Raw genomic sequence first — 21,696 nt, forward strand, 5'->3', positions numbered from 1 at the left:
AGTATCCTAGAAGTACAAGTACAATACAGTGGTACACAGTCCTGCTTCCAATACAGAGTACTGTAATCTCACCAGTTTCCAGACAGTTCCAGCTTCTGCCTGTGCAGTGGGATGCGAGTGAGATGTTTCTGGGCAGTGTGGGTACTGTAGTACTGCAGCGTTCGTTGTGTCTCCCGGCACTGAATGATGGCTGCTTGGCTCGGTATCGAGCACAGGAGGGAGAAGTATCCGGCAGTGACGTCACACTGCCCCCGTTCGTAAGTAGGAGTCGTTCGCAACTCAGATGTTCGTAAGTCGGGGACTGCCTGTGTGTGTGTATGTATGTATGTATGATGACATATATATATATATATATATATATATATATATATATATATATATATATTATAATATATATATATTATAATATATATATATATACTATAATATATTATATATTATAATATATATTATATATTATATATATAATGTTATATATTTTTTAATGCTCACATAACCCCTGTTCTCAGCTGCAAGAGAGGCTTAGGGTTTGAGACTGCAGAGTGGATTAGCGCGTGTCAGCAGGTGGCAGAGAAACAGCAGTACACCAATCTTCACAGTGATTAGCTGTGCAGGGGGGGCTTGTCAGCACAAGTCTGACCATTGCAGGACAGGCAGTGTGTGCGCCAAGAAAACTAACCACACATGCATGCATACACCATCTCTATATTTGTAGTTTCTAACTGAATTGACTTTAGTTTAGTGTATGTGTTTTTTTTTTTTTTGTTTTTTTTAATCAGTTTACTTTAGTATGGTAAATTCCTAATTCACTAGTAATAGTCACTGATTATAACACATCTTGCAGATACACAGAATGTGTATTTTTAGTTGTCAAAAACAGAATTTTAAAACTAATATTTTTATCTTGGTCACTTTGCAGGTTCAACAGATTGATCGAGTAGTAGAAGTTGTTGAAGAGACGATTAAAGGTGAGTACATTCAGTAGGCAGTTATCTTCACGCATATAGTCGTAGAATAAAGTAGCTTTACAGAGTTATGGCCCTTGTATTGTCTCCTGCCTATGACCTCTGGGTGGTCTGTATAAGAGGGGCAGTGAGTTGAAAAATTATAATGATCATAGAACACACTGGTCCAGACACATTCACAGTTAGGGAATGTAGGCACTAAAACTGTGATAAAGCTAGAAGACAAATATATAATATAGCTTTTAATTGTGTGTGCTGCAGGCTTAAATATATTAATAAAAATAAACATGTACAGATGACACGTGAGGGGCATACTTTTAGTCTTACAAAAACAGGCCATTAAAGCACACTACAACGTTTATTTCTAGATATGTGAGGAATCTGCAGTACATCCTGGGAGTTGTAGATCTATAGAGCCAGAAGATATACCAGGGGGAATGCTGAGACTTTTGGACATTGCATACTAGGGCTTTCTCTTTAGATTTTGGAGAGAAGTGGGGATGTGCTGGGACTTGATGATTATGGAATATGTACTTAGAGGTACATGATGAGACTTGTTGTAGCGTAGAAACAAAAGAGTAGTTGATCAGTAGAGATGAGCTTAGTGTCCTCCAAACTGAGCTTGCGCTTTCCCCCCCTTTTTTTTTTTGTCTTCAGTGAGCTGCAGGCATGGTTATTCCTGCTCCACAGCCTGCCTTTTTGTTGAAGCTGAAGGGTGGAAATGATCCTGCTCACTTCTCAGAGTTAATTAAAAAAAAAAAAAAAAAAAGCTTGAGTTCAGTTAGAGACCACTTAAAGCGTAACTCCACTTTTGTTGAGAAAAAAACATTCCCCTCTAGGGGATCTTTTTACATTGCAGGGATTTTAACAAACTTTGTTGCAGATTCCTACCTTGTGTTATTCTGAAGAAATCATTGTTCCTCTGCTGAGTGGGTCAAAAGGGAGTGGTTTCATAATTATCTATCAGCTGTGGAAGCTGCAGGGCTCTAATGAGGAAAGCTGCTGGGTCTGCATCCCTTTCGACGTGTTCCTATTGGGAGTATCTCACCAAGAATGACATTTTTGTTGCAGGGGATGCCTGAAATCTGACTTGTATCCTAAGCAGACTTCTGGGAAATTTGGTGGGCCAATCACACAAGCAGGAAATGTTTCTGGGGTGTGATCAGTACACTTTCTGTGTACATAACACCTCCAGGTAACCATATTGCATTGCATTTTCAGAAAATTACAACAGCTGCAGATTGAAAAGGAATGGTCATTTTTAATAACATTAAATTACAATATGATTTGTATCAAAATTGTATATGCTATATTGTTTTTTCTTTATTTGCTGATCCCCCCCCCCCCCCCCCCCACCACGAAAGTGGAGTTACCCTTTTAAGAACCCATATATACTGCTTAGTCGTATGATTAGTGCACTTGAGACAAAATATTAGGATAGAAATGTTGCTGTTCAGAGAAATGGATAACCACAAAAACAGTGCAACAAGAGTCTTCAGGTGCTTTGATTGAAAGGTAGGAGCATATCCATAGTAGTTCTTGTGTGAACACTCTGTTTTTCTACATGGATATTGTAAGACTCTGGTTTCTTTTTAGTTTGGCAGTTGACATTTTAAGGAGGCTGCCAGCGGTGGCAGACTCCTTATTTATTTTAGTCTATTTCTCTAAAAATCAGTGAAAGTAAGCATTTCCCGAGAATGGTCTAGTAGAGGTAATTTCTAAGCTCCTGAAAATGCCAGTAGGCTAGCGGTTGTGCTGAATCTGACTTTGAAAAGTAACTCTCCTTTCTTGAAAAAAATAGTGAATAAAAATATAGTATAGCCCCCCTATTCCTTCTGTTTTGAGCTGTATTGAAATTGTACTGTCCCCTTTTATAATGTAAATGCTGCGCAAACTGTTGGCGCTATATAAATCCCGTATAATGATATATTATAATATATAAATTTGCTACTCAAGCCATATTGTAATTTTATTATTAAAAATTACCTTTCCTTTTCAATTTACAGCTGCTGTCATTTTCTGTAAAATGCAAAGCAATATGGCAACCTTCAGGCCTTTCGTGCACAATATACAGAAAGCCCCTAGAAATGTAATTTCCTGTTTGTAAAAATTCCTTCCTGTAAAAATGTAAGCGTCCTTTGCAAAATTATTATATTTTTAGTGAGATATTCCCTAAGGGTGAATTTGTTTTAAAATTAATCAGACACTACAACTTAAATAATTAGAATGGTGCAAATGCATCAGCTGATAATACTGAACACAGACACTGCATTTCAGGAACCAGTATTAAAAGAACATAATTGAACATGCAGCTCTTTCCTAAAGTGGTTCTAAAAACTAAAGGTTTTTTACCCTAATGCATTCTTAGCATCAAGGTACAGAACCTTATAGGTGCATGCAGGTGCCCCGCCGCCCCTAAATACTTACCTGAGCTGATCTTGGTCTATTGCTCTGCACAAGAGCAGAAGTGTTGCGCAATCTAACCCTCCACACTGAACTCTGAGAGCAGCAGGAGCTATTGGCTACCACTGCTGTCAATCAAATCCAATGACGATGGAGTAGGGGAAGGGGCCAAGCTGGACTGTGTGTGTCAATAGACTCACACAGTGAGACTTGAGATCAAGCCCTCACAAGCCCCCCCCCCCTTTCTAACAAGTGCCTTGCTGGGGGGGTACTTGAAGAGAGAAGGCGCCAGGAGTGCTGGTGCTGACGGGGGACCCGAGAAGAGGAGGATTGCGGCTACTCTGTCCAAATCCATTGCACAGAGCACATAAGTGTTACATATTGGTTATTTAGAAAGGAAAAAACCTTTAATATCACTTTGCAGCAGAATCCCAACTGCTTCTGTCCTTAGTTTGTTAAAAACACTGCAATGTACATGCAGTAGATCAACCAGGTTGGATTGTTTTGTTTTTTCTCAATTAAATGACTCTTTTTAATATCTTATGTGTCACTTGACCGGAAGAAGTATTTTGATTAGGCAAGTCCGAATGAAGTCAGCACCCGTTGTCTGCACACTTGTTTTGTGTCAGTGACTTAAAGCATATAAGCCACATGGCCAGCATGACAGGCAGGAAGCTAGAATTTACAGAATGAGAAGCCAGTAATGATAACTTCAGATTTCTCAGCACTGATGCCTACATGTACTGTAATCACCTAGTGAGGTCTGATCACTGGCATTTGTGGTTTTGATCAGTGCGTGTATGCCATCTACAGAGTATCAATATATGCTGTAAGCAGCTTATTCTTTTTACTACCAATTGTGTTGTGTGTGTTTTATCGTACAATCTGCTTAGATTTACCAAAAATGTTGAAATGTATAGGCTCATTTGATTGGTTATACATGTAAGGGATTGTTTAAATATTCACAATCTTTTTGGTACCCCAATAATTATAATGTGAGGGTCTGTCTGGATATATTGAATGGGTGAGATCTTAACTAAAGTAGACTGGAAATGGACTGTGCAATGAGATTGTCTGGCTAACTTCAGAGGTAAATCTTGGACATGTTAATGTTTGTACCCTGCAGTTGTTTTTTTTTTTTTTTTTTTTTTTTTTATATTAAGGGACATAGAGAAATAATTGAGAGGCAACTTTAATTCATATGCCCACAAACATTTTTAACAAAGGCTAAATTATGAACTTGCATTAAACTCAAATTTCCAGCCTTAATTGATTGTTGATCTTTAGGTTTCCATCATTTGACGCTGCTTTACTGCTCTTTGAGACCATTTTGTTGCAATAAGGTGTTAAGGGGGAGATCAGTTGCATATGAATCAAAGCTGCAATAAAAAGTGTCCACTGAACAATACATAGACTGCTATGAAAGCGTGCAAGGGATCCATTTTTCCCTTTGTCCACAAAGTAAATGCTGGTGTTATTTTATCACACTTGGCTGCAAGCTGCTTCACGTGAATCAGTTTTGGATCTGCTAAAATTAAATAAATATAACTGTGAAGAACTTGGATTGATTTCTGGTGGTGCATTCTGTAAGAAAACAAACAAAAGGGGGTGCACCAGCCTACTGCATTATTCCACACAACATTTATTAATTATCCACAAATAAATATACTCACAAATCATGTAAGAAATAGTGCAACCATCAGCTTTCAGGTTGCTTACTCCACTTGGCTAGCTCTGGTATTCTCCCAAGGTCTGGAGTGTGCTAACGCGGAGCTAGCTTATGTGTTTCGAGGAAAGTACCCTCTTCCTCAGAGCTAGGTTTTGACTGAGGAAAAGGGTACTTGGCTCACATGCACGTACAGTAAATATCTCCTAAACGTGTTCCATTTAGGAGATAACTTTATTTGCAGTTGGTGACAGCATGCTGTCCATTGAGACCTCTGTGCCACAGGCATGGCTGTGACGCGCATGCACGGGAGTAACGTCATTGCGGCTCAGCCATTCAAACGGCTGCAACCCGTAAACCTGGAAGGAAGACCGGGTGAAGATGAAAGCCCTTTCAGCAGTGACAGCTGGAGGGCTTAATTTTAAGGTAAGTCTTCCATATTGACATTATTTTGCAGCAACAAGATTTTTTGTCATGACATTACTACACCTTTAACTACTAGTGTTACGTTCTCAGTGATTTTGTCATGTACTAGAGCTGTGCAGGCATTATTTGTTCCTTTTTTTGTGTCACAATATGTTCTTAGTCTTCAGAGCCAAATAATGCCCAACCTCAATTAGCCCAGAAGATTGAGGGCATACTGGGAGTGCATGGCAACATAGGACCCCTAAGAGGGCATCGCCACAATGCCTTTAATTCACAGTGTACGGCTGCAGAGAGCAGAGCTCATGTCATCTCACCACTCTCTGCATTTGTGGTGACCAACCCAGTAAAAAGGACCCTGGAGTGACACGTGACCATCTTGTGACTATGTTGAACACATCAGGAAAAGTGAATTACAAAAAATACCCTAAAAAAAAAAAAAAAACTACCAGAGTAGCCTGGAGTTGAGCTTTGCTGTGCATTTTGTGATAGTCTCATGCATCAGTAATGTACCTAAAGTGCACCACATGTCTCATGCAGAAATGAAAAAGAACCCTAACACATTGTGCCACCTATAAAAGGCAGGTGTGATATGAGTGTGTGTGTATGCATGCATGGTCACATTTGCCAGCTGATCATGGGGATTCCTCATATAGTAAACAGAAATTGCAAATTTCAACTCTTAAGAGGAGCAACAAGTGCTTCTTATTGCAAGATCCTGTCAGCATGCTTCAGTATTTTTGTAGCGGATGGTGGCCATTTTCCCTTAATCTGGCTGTTATCTGATTGGCGGCCATGTTTGTGTAGCTGGATGATGTCACAGAGGCCATTTTTGCTTAGTCTGGGGGATGGTTGAGACAACTGAAGCCTCGTGGGGATGCCGAAGCTCCTCCTCTTCCTTCTTAGTTTCCTCTTCCTGTGCGCGTTACATATGAACAGGGATAGTGTCCATGATGATGCTGGGTTTGAATTCTCCTCGCTCCTTTGGTCGGTAGGGTGAGTCTTTGGGGGTCTCGGTTATCTCTCTCTCTCCTGATGGGTACCCTGAGCCTTCCTAGGATTGCACTGACTACGGTCCTGCAGTCCTTAGTGTCCCCGGTGGAAGTGCTGTGCGGGCAAAGACCCAGGAGGAAGATTCTGAGCCTGATGCTGCAATTGACGTGGCCCATCCAGGGGGATTTAATGACACCCCCTGATCCATCCAAAAGGGAGGATGATTCCTCCATGGTCGCAGCAGCAACTGAAAAAGCCCTGGTAGACGCACTGCAGTGCGTGAGACTTTAAAAATGGTGGAACGACCAGTCTTTGCATCAGCCCTGGTGTCTCAGACCCTAACTGAATGGGCAAAGCTTTAGCGCCAGGCCTGGGGGGGTGAGCATGTCCCTGCTGCTTATGTTGATTTAGCAGACCAGTTGATTCATGGGCTGCAGTTTGTGATGCAGCTTTGGATACAGCTCCTGTGCTGTCCATACCTTGTTTCAGCTATGGCGATCAGGCAAGTGCTGTGGCTTAAAAGCTTGTCCTTTTCAGGTTTTTTAGGCTCTGTGTCTCCTTGTATGGATTTAATTCCTGCATAGGTTCAGGTGATGTCTGAACTACCCCAAGGTCCCCCCTATCCCTGTCCAGGTAATTGATTTACCTAGTTATGATTCCATTTCTGACCAGGGTGGTCCTTCCTGCAGAATCTTCAGGGACCACAGGCCGTGATTCACCGGCTGCTGTCACACAGATAGTTCTCTCCCATTTTGCACATAGGTTGTGAGTCTGGTAGTATCCACCTTCAAGACAATTCTGTTTGCACAGTCTTACATGCAGTTCCTTTAGGTTCCACTCCACAGGAGGATACCGAATTTTGTGATGAGGTCACAGGGACCTCTGACAGACGCTGCAGGCATTCAAGGGCCGTGGTAAGGCCAGTATCATCCTCGGCTAAGGCTTCTTTCACAGTTCCTGCAAGGAATCAAGAGCGAGGATCTTTCAAATATTATTGTTATATAGGATTTATATAGCGCTGACAGTTTACGCAGTGCTTTACAACTTGAGGGTAGACAGTACAAATACAGTACACTTTAATACAGTAGGAATTAGAGGGCTCTGCTCGTTAGAGCTTACGATCATCCTGGTGGCTGTAAACGCCCCTTGGGGGCTTCCTCTCAGAGAAGACCAGTTGTCCCAATGGCTGATCTACCATCCTTCTTTACAGTCTCTGCTTTTATTGGCTTAGCTATTGAAACCCAGGTACTGAGGGATAGTGGTCTGTCTGGATCAGTGATCCCTACTAGGGGGAAGGCAAGGAAGTCATCTTCGAGCAAGATATACCATTGTACGTGGAAGGAGTACATTTCTTGGTGTGACTCGATTGGCACTCATCCTCGATCCTTTTCTGTGGCTCGGATCTTATCCTTTCTTTAACAGAGCATTGGTCAGAGGTTGGCCTTGAGTACCATCAAGGGCCAGGTGTCTGCCCCGACAATCTTCTTTCAGTGTCCCCCGGCTGTGCACTCTTTAATTCGTTCCTTCATTCAGGGGGTTCGACTTGTGGCTTCACCTGTACTGTTTCTTTTGCCGTCATGGGATTTAAATGGAGTACTTTTCAGTTAACCAGAAACCTCCATTTGAGACTATTAGGGAGATTCCCTTGCCTACGTTATCCCAGAAGGTGACGTTCTTGGTTGCTATTACATCGGCCCGCAGGGTATCAATATTGGAGGCATTATCCTGTCGCAATCCCTATTTCGTGGTCCATAGGGATAAAAAGGTTCTTCGTCCCTGTCTATCATTCTTGCCCAAAGTTGTCTGACTTTCATTTGAATGAGGACATCGTGTTGCCTTCCTTGTGTCCCAAGCCAGCTCATCCCAAGGAATTTGTCTTGCATACCTTGAATGTGGTTTGTGCGATTCGGGTGTATCTGGCAGCTACTGAGTCTTTTCGGAGGTCAGACTCGCTTTTTGTGGTTAGAGACGGACCAGAAAAAGGGCTGGCCGCTTCTTCGGCTACCAACTCCAGATGGATCAGACAGTTACTCAGGCCTATTCCATTAATGTTCCTGTTCCACCGTTGCCTGTCACAACGCATTCTACTCGGATGCTGAGTGCTTCTTGGCCCTTCTGTCATCAGGCTTTAATATCGCCAGTTTGCAAGGTGGCCACTTGGTCGTCCGTGCATACCATCACGAAATTCTATAAGGTAGATACTTTGGCATCTGCGAATGCTTCTTTTGGCCGCAAAGTTTTGCAGGCTGCTGTTGAGGGGCTGTTCCCTCTTAAGGGGTATTTTTTCTTTAAACCTTTATTTTTCAGACGGGTGCCCCTGTGTCCTGGTTAAGGGCTCTTATGTTTAGCCTTGGGTTATTTTCCCCACCCCTAATTTTTCTTTTTCCACTGCTTTTAGATGTCCCACTAGTTATCATTGACGGAGAGCTGTGTCAGTCGATGAACCAAACAAAGTGGGATTTTTTTACACAACTTAAAATCCATTTATCTGAGTTCATCGATGGACACAGCACCCATGTTTTTTTTTTTTCTGCCTAGTCCTTCTGGAGGAGGCAATATAATCCACTAGTTATGATTTATGGAGCACTGTGTCCGTCAATATACTCAGAGAAATTGTTTTTATGGTAAGTACAAAAATCCCATCATATTACAGCTTCCCAATCATTAGATGTGGTAGCTATATTCGTTTTCTTTTTTAAGCTTTTTTTTTGGTTTCCCTGCTTCTGGTGATCTGGCCAGTAACCCCTTATGTATTATACAGACAACACTCTGGATGAGTGAACACAAGGGGGTAGATTTAGACAGCAGCATTGTCATTTGTGGGGGGGATGGAAGTGTTAAAGTACTAACAGATTTAGTAACAAATTGAAGCTGAACTTCACTCTCTATAATTAGTTACGGCAATTTTTTTTTTTTTTTCTCCTTTTCCCTTTTTGGGATAAACATTTTTTCATAAAAAACGGATTTATTTTAAGTACCCCTGCCAATGTTAAATGGTCTGTCTGATCTGTGTATCTGCAAGAGAGCTTTTCTATTGAAAAAAAAAAAAAAGCAGACTTAATGGCTGGATCAACAGATGAAATTAGTGGAAAGAGCCTAAATATTGATGAGCTGCAATATAATTTTTGCTTTTGGGTTTAATACTGGTTCAATTAGTAGGTATTATGACTCTCCAGGTAGAGGTATCGTGGTACACCTACATTCATCCTCAAATAGTAGTAGATGTGACTCTCTAGTCATTGGTATCCTAGTGCATTTACACTCATCCTCAATCAGTTGGTGGTGATATGACTTTCCTATCAAAAGCTGTAAAATCTTATGCCCCGTACACACGCATCGATAGTTGGCCGTGAATTTTCGGCCAACATCCGATCGGACGATTTTCGGCTTGTTAGTATGATGCTTCCGACAACCGACTCCAGATTTTTTTCGGCCGAAAAGTCGGTGTGCAGGCTATAAAATTTTTGTTGGCCGTCACCACAACGCCCGATTTTCCTTCAGTCAGTACAGATTTCGGCAGACAAAAATCTGATGAGCAAGACTGGGCATGCTCAGAGATGAAAAAACACATGGAAAGTAAACCATCACATGACATCACTTCTGAAGTAGATTTTTGTTGGCCGAGAAAATTCGTGTGCAGTCTAGAGCACATTTCAACCAACACAACAACACTGGACAAAAGTCGGCCGATCGGTCGGCCGATAATCGTTGCGTGTGTACGAGGCATTAGTTCATCTTTTTCAAAGGTGATTCCAGATTAGCCTACATACCTTACTTCAACCACTTCCATGCAGAGCAGTTACATCCCCTTCCTGCCCAGATCAATTTTCAGCTTTCAGCGCTCTCACACTTTGAATGATAATTACTCAGTCATGCAGCACTGCACCCAATCAAATTTTTTTCATTTTTTTCACACAAATAGAGCTTTCTTTTGGTAGTATTTAATCACCACTGGGTTTTTTATTTTTTGCAATATAAGTGAAAAAAAAAGTGAAAATTTTGAAAAAAAAAATCGTTTAAGTTTTTATTATAAAATTTTACAATTAAGTAATTTTTTTTCATAAATTTGGGTCAACATTTATACTACCAGATATCTTTGGTAAAAATAACCCAAATTAGTGGTTATTATTTAGTCTGTGTAAAAGTTAGTCTACAAGCTATGGTGCCAATCATTGAAAATTGATCACACCTAATCACACCTGATGTACCGACGGCCTATCTAATGTCTTGAGGCCCTGAAAGGTCAGGACAGTACAAATACCCCCCAAATGACCCCTTTTTGTAAAGTAGACATTCCAGGGTATTTAGTAAGAGGCATGGCGAGTTTTTTAAAGTTGTAATTTTTCCTACAATTCTTGGGAATATGAATGTTTTTTTTTTTTTTTTTTTTTTTATACACAAAGTTGTCATAATAAAAAGTTATTTCTCACACACAGTATATGCGTACTTGCAATTACACCCCAAAATACATTCTGCTACTCCTCCTGAGTATGGCAATACCACATGTGTGGGACTTTTACACAGCCTGGCCACATACAGAGGCCCAACATTCAAGGAGCACCGTCAGGTGTTTTAGGAGCATAAATTACACATATAATTTCCTAACTACCTTTCACACTTTTGATGGCCCTGAAGCACCAGGACAATTGAATTTTGGAAAGCAATCACCCTAACGTATATTCTATGAGGCATAATGAGTCTTTTGAACATGTCATTTTTTTTTTCCAGAAGTTTTTGGAAAATGTGGAAAGAAAATGAAAACCATTTTTTCTTTTTTGCACAAAGTTGTCAATTTATAAGATATTTCTAACACATAGCATGTATATAGCAAAAATGACACCCCAAAATACATTCTGCTACTCCTCCTGAGCAATTGCGATAACACCTATGTGGGACTTTATCACAGCATAGCCAAATACAGAGGTCCAACATGCAAGGAGCACCGTCAGGTGTTCTAGGAGCATACATTACACATATAATTTCATTACAACCTATTATACTTTTGAAAGCCCTGGAACACCAGGACAATGGAAACCCCCACAAAATGACCCCATTTTGGAAAGCAAACACCCCAACACATAATCTAGGAAGCATGGGTGGCAGATTGGTACTCAGGTACACTGATCAGCTGCAGGGAGGTACTCGGGTACTCTTGGCTTGAGACAGGTTCTTGGTTACTCTGATGAGATACAGAGAGGTACTCTGATGGGCTGGCAACAGGTACTTTAGTACTCTAATCACGGGTACTCCGGTGACTCTGATGATGGGTACTCTGATGACTGGTACCGGTACTCAAATTATCCGAGTACCTGTCACCAGCCCATCAGAGTACCCGAGTACCTGTCACCAGCCCATCAGAGTACCCGAGTACCTGTCACCAGCCCATCAGAGTACCCAAGTACCTGTCACCAGCCCATCAGAGTACCCGAGTACCTGTCACCAGCCCATCAGAGTACCCGAGTACCTGTCACCAGCCCATCAGAGTACCCGAGTACCTGTCACCAGCCCATCAGAGTACCCGTCACCAGCCCATCAGAGTACCCGATGGCCTGGTGACAGGTACTCTGGTACTTTGATGGCCTGGTGACAGGTACTCTGGTACTTTGATGGGCCGGTGACTGGTACTCTGGTACTTTGATGGGCCGGTGACTGGTACTCTGGTACTTTGATGGGCCGGTGACTGGTACTCTGGTACTTTGATGGGCCGGTGACTGGTACTCTGGTACTTTGATGGGCCGGTGACTGGTACTCTTTATTGGGGGGTGTGCAATCAGTGTGTTTTGGGTTGCACGGTAATCGGTAACTAGCTGTTACCGCAATCTCCTCATCACACAGGATCAGTGTGTTAGGAGGAGAACACGATGACAGCTAGTTACCGTGTTCTCTGTTGACATTCTGTGACCGGCTGTGATTGGACACAGCCGGTCACGTGGTAAAGAGCCAATTTTATTGGCTCTTTACCCTGATCAGGAATGGACTGTATCAGAGTGACACTCTCCATCGCCGCTCTGCGCGCTAGCGGCGTGCACGAGGGAAGTGCATGTGGCCAGCTGTGATTGGACACAGCCGGTCACATGGTAAAGAGACATTTTTTTAACCCCTCTTTACACCGATTGGGGATGGGCTGTGTCCCAACGGACACACCACATCCCTGAACGCCACGCTGTGCGCCCCCGGGGGGGGACTGGAGAGCAGCTGATCCGGGCGGACGTCATATGACGCCTGCCCGGATCAAGGGGCACTTCCTGCCGGCGTCATATTACTATGGCCCGTTAAGGAAGTGGTTAAAGTACAAAGAAACCTGAATTGCCCATGAATCGAGTGTGTTGCACCTCATCTAAAGTCCCATGGGCAATTCATGTTTCTTTTTATTTTGTATGGGAATTGAGGCGTCTCATGGGGCACATCCAACCATACTTCTTTAGTTGCCTTACCTAAAGTGGTATTAACCTCTTGCCGACCGCCGCACGACTATTTACTGCGGTGGTCAGCCCTTCACAGGCAAAGCGACATAGGTCTACGTCGCTAGCCTGTGAGGCTCTAGGGAGCGAGCGTGCGCCGCCGGAGGTGCGCTCCCGCTCGCCCACTGACGCCCCCGCGTGTGTGCCCGGCAGGCCCGATGTCCGCCGGGCACTCGCGATCGTCCGTTACAGCGGGAGAAAGGCAGGCGGCTAATGTAAACAAAGCCGCCTGTCATTCTTCCCTGTGTAAGAATGGAGATCATACGGTTCTGCTATGTAGGACCGTTGATCTCTGTTCTTACACCTCAAGCCACATCCAATCACAGTTAGAAGCACGCCCCTAGGGACACACTTAACCCCTCCTTCTCAAATAAAGTTAACTCCTTCCCTGCCAGTGTCATTTTTACAGTAAACAGTGCATATGTATAGCACTGATTACTGTAGTAATGTCACTGGTAACCCCAAAAGTGTCAAAAATGTCAGTTAAGGGTCCGATCTGTCCGCCGCAATGTCGCAGTCCCGCAAAAAAAATCGCAGATCGCCGCCATTACTCATTAAAAAAAAAAACAACAAAAATGACAATCTTTCCCTTAGTTAGTAAACGCAATAACTTTTGCGCAAACCAATCAAAATACGCTTTTTGCGATTTTTATATATATATATATATAGATATATATATCTATATATATATCACATATGTAGCATAAAACAAATTGGCCTAAAATGTTAAAACAAAATCATTTTTACATTTTTTGGGGGGAATTTCATATAAAAAAATTTGAAAAATATTGTTATTTTTGCAAAATTTATGCTATTTTTTTTTGTTTATAGCGCATGATCAAAAAATCGCACAGGTGATCAAATACCACCAAAAGAAAGCTCTGTTTGTGGGAAAAAAAGGACATCAAATTTGTTTAGGTACAGCGTCGCACGACCGCGCAATTGTCCATTAAATTCACGCAGTGCCGAATCGCAAAATAGGCCCTGGTCAGGAAGGGGGTAAAATCTTCCGGGGCTTAAGTGGTTAAAGGTTCATCATATTTAAAATAAATAACATGTTATACTTGCCTGCTCTGTGCACTGGTTTTGAATGGAGCAGCCCTGATCCTCCTTTTCTTGGGTCCCCCGCCGGTGCTCCTGGCACCTCCCTTTGACCAGTGCCCCCAATAGCAAGCTGCTTGCTTTGGAGGCACTGTTGCATGCTCACTCCCAAGCTCTGCTCTATGCCTCCATAAGACACAGCTTGGCTCCGCCCCTGCTCTCTCCTCAATGGTTGTCTCAGCCAATGGAGAGAGGGAGTCCCAAGACAGCTGAGGCCCTTGAGAACATCACTGGATCAAGAGGTAGCTCAGGTGAGTATTTAAGGGGGGGGGGGTGCTGTAGGGAAAGCAGCACATAGTTTTTTTTTTTTTTTTTACAACTACTTTTAAGGTTCCAGGCTGTAAGTATGTATTTGGAAAGTATTTTATTTCAAAATATGCTGCAATATTGGCTGGTTCTTTACAGTAGCAGTGGACCATATGTTATTAGGCCAGTAATGTGTCAGTACAAAAATGTTATCTTTGTCAACTTTATCTTTACAGAAAATATTTCGGTATGTATATTAGATGGTTTCATTCTACACATTTCATTCTACACATGAAGTCCAATTAGGATGAGTACTTAGTATGTTTAACATACTGTAAGTACTGACTGTATTAATGAGGTATCAGTGATTTTACATTGACCCCCATTGCTCATTTCCCTGTGCTTTAGATTCCACTGGGACTAATCACTCTAATTTAAAGAAAACGCACACTTAGAAAGTATACCAACTTTCCTCTGCTGACCTCTTTCTGAAAATGTTGGTTGGCTTTAATGCTGCAATTCCAATTCCAAAAAATTGGGACGTGGTATAAAATCTACTTAAAAACACAATGTGATGATTTGCAAATCTCAAACCCATATTTTATGCACAATCTAAAACCTATCTAATGTATAAACTGAGAAAACATACCATTTTGAGAAAAAAACAGGTGATTTTGAAATTGATGGCAGCAAAATGTCTCAAAAAAGCTTGGATAGGGCCATGTTTTTTATCCATGTAGCATCCCCTCATCTTTAGACAACACTCTGTAAATATCTGTTAACTGAGGAGACCGGTTTTTGGAGTTTTGTGAGAGCAATTTTGTCTTTCTTGCCTGTTATTGTCGTTTTTTTCTTTTTCAAGATTTGCCAAATATATTTAATTGGTTAAAGGCCTGGTCTGCAGGCAGGCCGTTTAAGCTGGACTCCTCTACTATGAAGCCATTCTGTTGTCATAGATGCAGTATGCCATTTAACATTTTCTTGCTGAAATTTGCAAGGCCTTTCCTAAAAAATACATTGTCTAAATCAGGGGGGTACTCAAATGTAAACTTGAAAGGTCCACTTACAAATTTTCCATTCAGTCCGAGGTGCGGAAAAGTGACTGTAAAATTCCAAATACAGAACGCCAACAACAAAAAAAAGCATTCCCCAAAACTTGCCCCCATCCAATGCAGAGCGACCATTGTGCGTGCCCCCATTAATGCAGAGTGACCATGTGCGTGCCCCCATTAATGCAGAGTGACCATGTGCGTGCCCCCATTAATGCAGAGTGACCATGTGCGTGCCCCCATTAATGCAGAGTGACCATGTGCATGCCCCTATTAATGCAGAGCAATCAGTGTGCATGCCCCCATTAATGCAGAGCGACCAGTGTGCATGCCCCCATTAATGCAGAGCGACCAGTGTGCGTGCCGCCATTAATGCAGAGCGACCATGTGCGTGCCCCTATTAATGCAGAGCAACCAGTGTGCGTGCCCCCATTAATGCAGAGTGACCATGTGCGTGCCCCCATTAATGCAGAGCGACCATGTGCGTGCCCCTATTAATGCAGAGCGTGTCCCCATTAATACAGAGCGACCATGTGCGTGCCCCCATTAATGCAGAGTGACCAGTGTGTGCGCCCCCAATAATGCAGAGTGACCAGTGTGCATGCCCCCATTAATGCAAAGCAACCAGTTTGCGTGCCCCCATTAATGCAGAGTGACTATGTGCGTGCCCCCATTAATGCAGAGCGACCATGTGCGTGCCCCTATTAATGCAGAGCGTGTCCCCATTAATGCAGAGCGACCATGTGCGTGCCCCCATTAATGCAGAGTGACCAGTGTGTGCGCCCCCAATAATGCAGAGTGACCAGTGTGCATGCCCCCATTAATGCAGAGTGACCAGTGTGCGTGCCCCCATTAATGCAGAGTGACCAGTGTGCATGCCCCCATTAATGCAGAGTGACCAGTGTGCGTGCCCCCATTAATGCAGAGTGACCAGTGTGCGTGCCCCCATTAATGCAGAGTGACCAGTGTGCGTGCCCCCATTAATGCAGAGTGACCAGTGTGCATGCCCCCATTAATGCAGAGTGACCAGTGTGCGTGCCCCCATTAATGCAGAGTGACCAGTGTGCGTGGCCCCATTAATGCAGAGTGACCAGTGTGCGTGGCCCCATTAATGCAGAGTGACCAGTGTGCGTGGCCCCATTAATGCAGAGTGACCAGTGTGCGTGGCCCCATTAATGCAGAGTGACCAGTGTGCGTGGCCCCATTAATCTGGACCGCCGAAGCGGTCTGCTTCCTTATGTCATCAGCGGCGGGGGGGGGGGGGGTTAGAATTGAGAGGATCGGAGTGGCTTTGTTTTACACTTACAGCGCTGCATGATTACAAAAAGCCGAGATGTTCTGCTTACCCGACGGTGAGGATGTCCTACAAAGTCCCGCCTCCTGGACACCGGCTCCTATGATAGACGTCACTAGTGTTCTGTCTATCATAGGTAAGAGCCGGCCCAGGAGGCGGGACTTTGTAGGACACCCTCTCTGCCGCAGAAGAACTCGGCTTTTTGTAATCATGCAGCGCTGTAAGTGTAACACACAGCCACTCCGATCCTCTCAATTCTAACCCCCGCTGAGACAGAAGGAAGCAGACCGCTTCGGCGGTCCAGATTTAAGTCCGTGTGGGTCCGGAGGCGGCCCGGAGTGCGCCTATTGAGGACCCCGGGTCTAAATGGTAGCATATGCTGCTCCAAAACCTGGATATCTTTTAGCATTGATGGTGCCTTTCTAGATGTGCAGGCTGCCCAAAGACAGACTTTTGAACTGAGCACTGATAAGCCGGTAGGTCCCTTTCCTCTTTAGTCCAGAGGACATGGTGTCCATGGTTGCCAAAAAGAAAGTCCAATTTCGATTCGTCTGACCACAGAACAAACTTCTGCTTTGCAAGAGACCCTTTAAATAAGCTTTGGTCCAGAGAAGACCGTGGTGTTTTTGGATCATGTTTACATTGAACGTGATTCTGAAATTGTTTGACAATTTAGACACAGCTTTTAACAGGTTGGTGAACCTTTGCCCATCTTTACTTCTGAGACACTTTTGATGTTTGGTTTTTTTTTTTTTTTTTATTACTAATCATGTTATTTTCCTGTTGTAAAAATGCTCTTCCAGCCCTTCAGTGTTAGGACCACTTACTTGCCAACTTTTTGTTGCCTTGCCTCAACTTTTTTGAGACTGATTGCTGCCATACAGTTCAATACTTCCTTTTCTTTCGTTTGATGGACACAGCTTTTGGTATTCTTAACCATTGGGTTATAATGCCCCCTACAGGAGTAGGACACTAGGCAGAAATTTTTTTTGGCTACAGCCATGGGTAGTCCCAGGGGGTATACTTCCTCTCGCTGCTATGACTTCTGCCTAGTCAGGTGTAAGGACCTAGTGCCTTGTTGGGATCTGTGGTCCTGGCAATTTTTTCTTTTTAGATATTTTTTTCTCCGGACTTTTCCTGTCAGATCTACAATCAACTGCAGGACTGGGCGGCAAGCTTTACAATCTAGATCCAGTGGTCATCCTAATCTGACCAGCGAGCATGCACAGGCCTCAGCTCAGCACTAGGTCGGCTGCAACATAGCCCCACTAGGCATACGACCTGCTCTTGGCCTGAGTCACATAATTCCTCCTGGGACAGCCCCCTCATTTCGTTGGAGAGGGAGATCTGTGTGGAGCGGTGCCCGCCTGGTTCCTGGTATGGTGAGTAGCTGTTGCCCCCCCCTCCCCTCGAAGGTTTTGGGAGGATGCAGGCCCCTCCATGGGAAGGTCGGACCCCCCGGTGCTCCTCCTTCCTGTCCCCCCACCCCCTCTCCCCTATTGCAGGGTCTGTATTGGTGGTCTGGACACCCCCTGGGGTAGGGGCTGGGTGCCATGCTGGCGATGGGGTGGGGTTTTACCTGGTGGTCCTGCCAGGCCCCCCCGTTCTGCCTTGTGCCTGTTCTGTGGCTAGGGATATCTCCTGGGTCCCCAAGAGCCTCATGGTACTGAGTGGGGTGTGCCATTTTCTTGTAGCCCATAGGCTACAATGCACAGCGGCTATTTTGCGGTGGTGTGCAATTCAAAACAGCATCGACCATGACAGTGGAGCCCGAGGGCGGCGTCTTTGGCAGTGAGAGCCTCCCCCTTCATCCCCCAGTGCTTATATTTTTCACTTCCTGATTGCATACGTGCAGTGCAGATTCCCCTGGTGACTAGCGGTGCCTTGTTCTGCGGCTGGTGAGTTTGGTGGGGTCCTCTCCCTCTCTGCTGAAGGTCGATTGGTGCTTGTAGCTGGCGACCAGCTGGTGCTGCCAGTGCATTGGGGGTGTCCCTTAGCAGAGTTTTTACACTTATTCTGTGGGTCCCTATGGTGGCTAAGGAAGTCTTTGGAGCACAACTCCCCACCTGATTCCTTCTCTGAGGCTTCGGGTCCTGACAATCCCATCCATGCTTGGACTGCGGTCCTGGAGTCCCTTGTGCCCTGGGTGTAGGTGGTTTTTCAGGCGTCAGGCTTGCAAAAAGTGCCCCCCTCCCCTCCTTGCTCTGTGTAATGGTTTTGCACAGAGCAGCTCTAATTCTCCTCTTCTGGGGTCCCCCACCGATGCTCCTAGCTACTCCTACCTCCAGAGTGCCCCAACAGCTGCAAAGTACAGTATAGAGTGCCCCTACAGCAAGGTAAAAATTAAAAATAAACATCTGCCTTTAGAACCACCCACTTCCTGCCCAGGACTACATGTCCTATGAGGCATTGCTTCTCACACATTCACAAATTCTCAGGCACTTACTGACATGTATGGAAGGTGTACTGAGCTGTGTGTGTGTTGCACTGTGTATGTATACTGACATGAATGGACGGTGTACTGAGCTGTATGTGATTCACTGTATTTCCTGATATGTAAACAAATAAATAATGCATTATGTATGCAGGCCAACTAATCAGCTGACCAACTAATCGATTATGGAAATAGTTAACCACTCTTTTTAATTGTTTAGTTGTTGAATAATCGATTAGTAGTTTTAGCCCTAATCTAATCCCAGTGTAAATTAGTAGAGCAGTCCATGTTAGGCCCAGGCCAATACTCGGCTTTCTGCCCTGTGGCAGTTTAAATGACAATCGTGCAGTCATGCAACACTGTACCCATATGACATTTTTATCATTTTTTTTTTTTCACACAAAGCTTTCTTTTGGTGGTATTTAATCACCAGTGGGTTCTTTTATTTTGTTTCTAAATAATTGAAATAAAGGGCAAACATTTTTGGTAAAAAAACAAAATTCTTTGTTTATTACTTGCAAATAATCTTTCTTCATAAATGTAGGCTAAAATGTATTCCACTACATTTCTTTGTTAAAAATAACCCAAAAATATGTCTATTAGTCTATAGGAAAGTTAGTCCACAAACTATGGTGTATATTCTGTATATCTCAAAAACTATCAATCCTGATGTACAGACATTTCTTGAGACCCAAAAACGCCAAGACAGCACAAATATCCCCCAAAATTACTTTTTTCGGAAAGTAAACAGTCTGTAGTAAGAGCCATGGCACATTTTTTTAAAGTTGTGTTACCATAGTAGCTCTGTACCATTTTGAGAAGTTGATCAGGATTTTTATTTTTTTTTACATGCTATGATTGCTTATAGCAGTGAATTTCACTGCTTTAAACAAACATTTGTTCTGAATGACATTGTGTAGACCCTGTGTATTGTAATTAGCTGTGATTGCCCACAGCTAATCACATGGTACAAATGGGCTGTGATTGGTCCTGTCCTGTACCATGTGATCACTGTGACCAATCTCAGCTAGCAACACAGTTGTATACAATAAATGGCGTGAAAGGAATCTATTCATTGTTTACAACTGTCATGATCTGCTGTGATTGGTCACAGGGATCACGTGTTACTGGCAGCAAGCCGGAACAGTAATAAGTCATTTGCTGTGTCCCGTAGATACAGCGGGTAAAAGATCGTTAGGACAGTTAGAAAGGGGGGATGAACAGTACCAGCAGATTAGCTTTGACCAAGGCTTCAGATGAAACGCGTTAGTATTCTGCTGGATTTGTTGTATGACCTGATTTGTTTATCTTTCCAGCTCTGTCTTCCAAATTTATGCAGAAGAAATATACAGTCTTGTACGCCAAAATAAACTCTACCTGTTAGCAGTTTTTAAATTTTAAGTACAGTTCTATTTAAACTGTGGTGAGTCCTTTAAATCTGTTGTTTTTCTGTAAACTCGTTATCCAGGCAATATGGTGACTTCTCATGAAAATGCTATTTGTTTAGCTACTGACACACTTTGAGAAAGTAAATGGAAACAAATATGCAGTAAAGCCAGGGCAGTTTCAGAGGTCCATATCTGCATACATGCTGTTGGTCAGTGGCCCAGAGTATTAAATCAAAAGGGTCAGAGTAACAACCAAGAAACTAATAGATAGTAGAGGACAGTAATGTTCGCTTACATGGGATACATTTACCTTTAACCGAAAAAATTGAATCAGATTCACTACTATGTAATGGATTAGTCTTCATTGGGAAACCAGTGTCTCCAAATGTTTTTTCACTTGCATTTTTTAGGGAAATACCAACTGCAACCTACTATATTTAGGCACATATTGTTTGTGCCCCTACTAATGTCATAACAGAGCGGCATCTAGGTTCAAGATAGGATTATGCACCGTTCTTTGCTAATTCTTCATTTACCAGTTCAAGGTTGCTCACTATGGCTGCCCATACAGAAACAGGGAATTTAAAAAATGCAGTTTACTCCAGGAAGAATTCATACCTCCTATAAAAACCCACACCTATTCTAGTTATATAGGTTTGGAATATTCCATATAAGTGAATTAAAATTATATTTGTATAACATTTTTATTTTTATTTTTTAATGTTTGTTGGAATATAACTTTTTTTTAAATTGCTAATCTGCTATATAATTAGAAATCTACTGATCATTACATGCATGGCCAGTGCAAGACACAGATGACTACATAAATGCTATTTGATAAGCATTTTCATTGGCATAGTTAATAGGGTCATTGTTTTAAGCATTAGCAGCATAATGTTCTGCTTTGCTTAGCCACTAAGAAATTTATTACATCATATGTATCTAACAGATTTACCTATTAAGCTATCAGACTATTCTTGCTCACCTCTTCATTAACTTCAATGTGTGTATGAGCATCTTGTCTCAACTGCATATTGGAGCCAAGTGCTGTTTCACTCTGTTTAGTTAGTCATATTATAACATGAATGAGCCCATTTATTCTGATGGCCTATTAAACTAATTAGTTAAGCAAGGTTATGATTGATTAGCCTATTCTCTTCTGTATTTTTTTTTTTTTTTTTTACTTATATAAACCATATTAAAATGTATATTTATATTGAATCATCACACATATGCTTAAACATTATTAGTGTATGTTTTTTCTCACATTAGT

The 21,696-nt window shown here is 42.8% G+C and overlaps 1 protein-coding gene across 1 annotated transcript in view; it reads left to right on the top strand.

Moving 5' to 3' along the window:
• The window catches only part of CDKAL1 (CDKAL1 threonylcarbamoyladenosine tRNA methylthiotransferase), a 1,263,425-nt gene that overhangs the window by 309,554 nt on the left and 932,175 nt on the right, over positions 1 to 21,696 (top strand). The window contains exon 6 of the mRNA XM_082258657.1: positions 920 to 968. Within this exon, the coding sequence (XP_082114783.1) occupies positions 920 to 968 (49 nt within the window). The remainder of the gene's footprint in view (positions 1 to 919; positions 969 to 21,696) is intronic.

The sequence above is a fragment of the Pelophylax lessonae genome (assembly GCF_965119305.1).
Source record: "Pelophylax lessonae genome assembly, chromosome: 5".
NCBI lineage: Eukaryota > Metazoa > Chordata > Amphibia > Anura > Ranidae > Pelophylax > Pelophylax lessonae.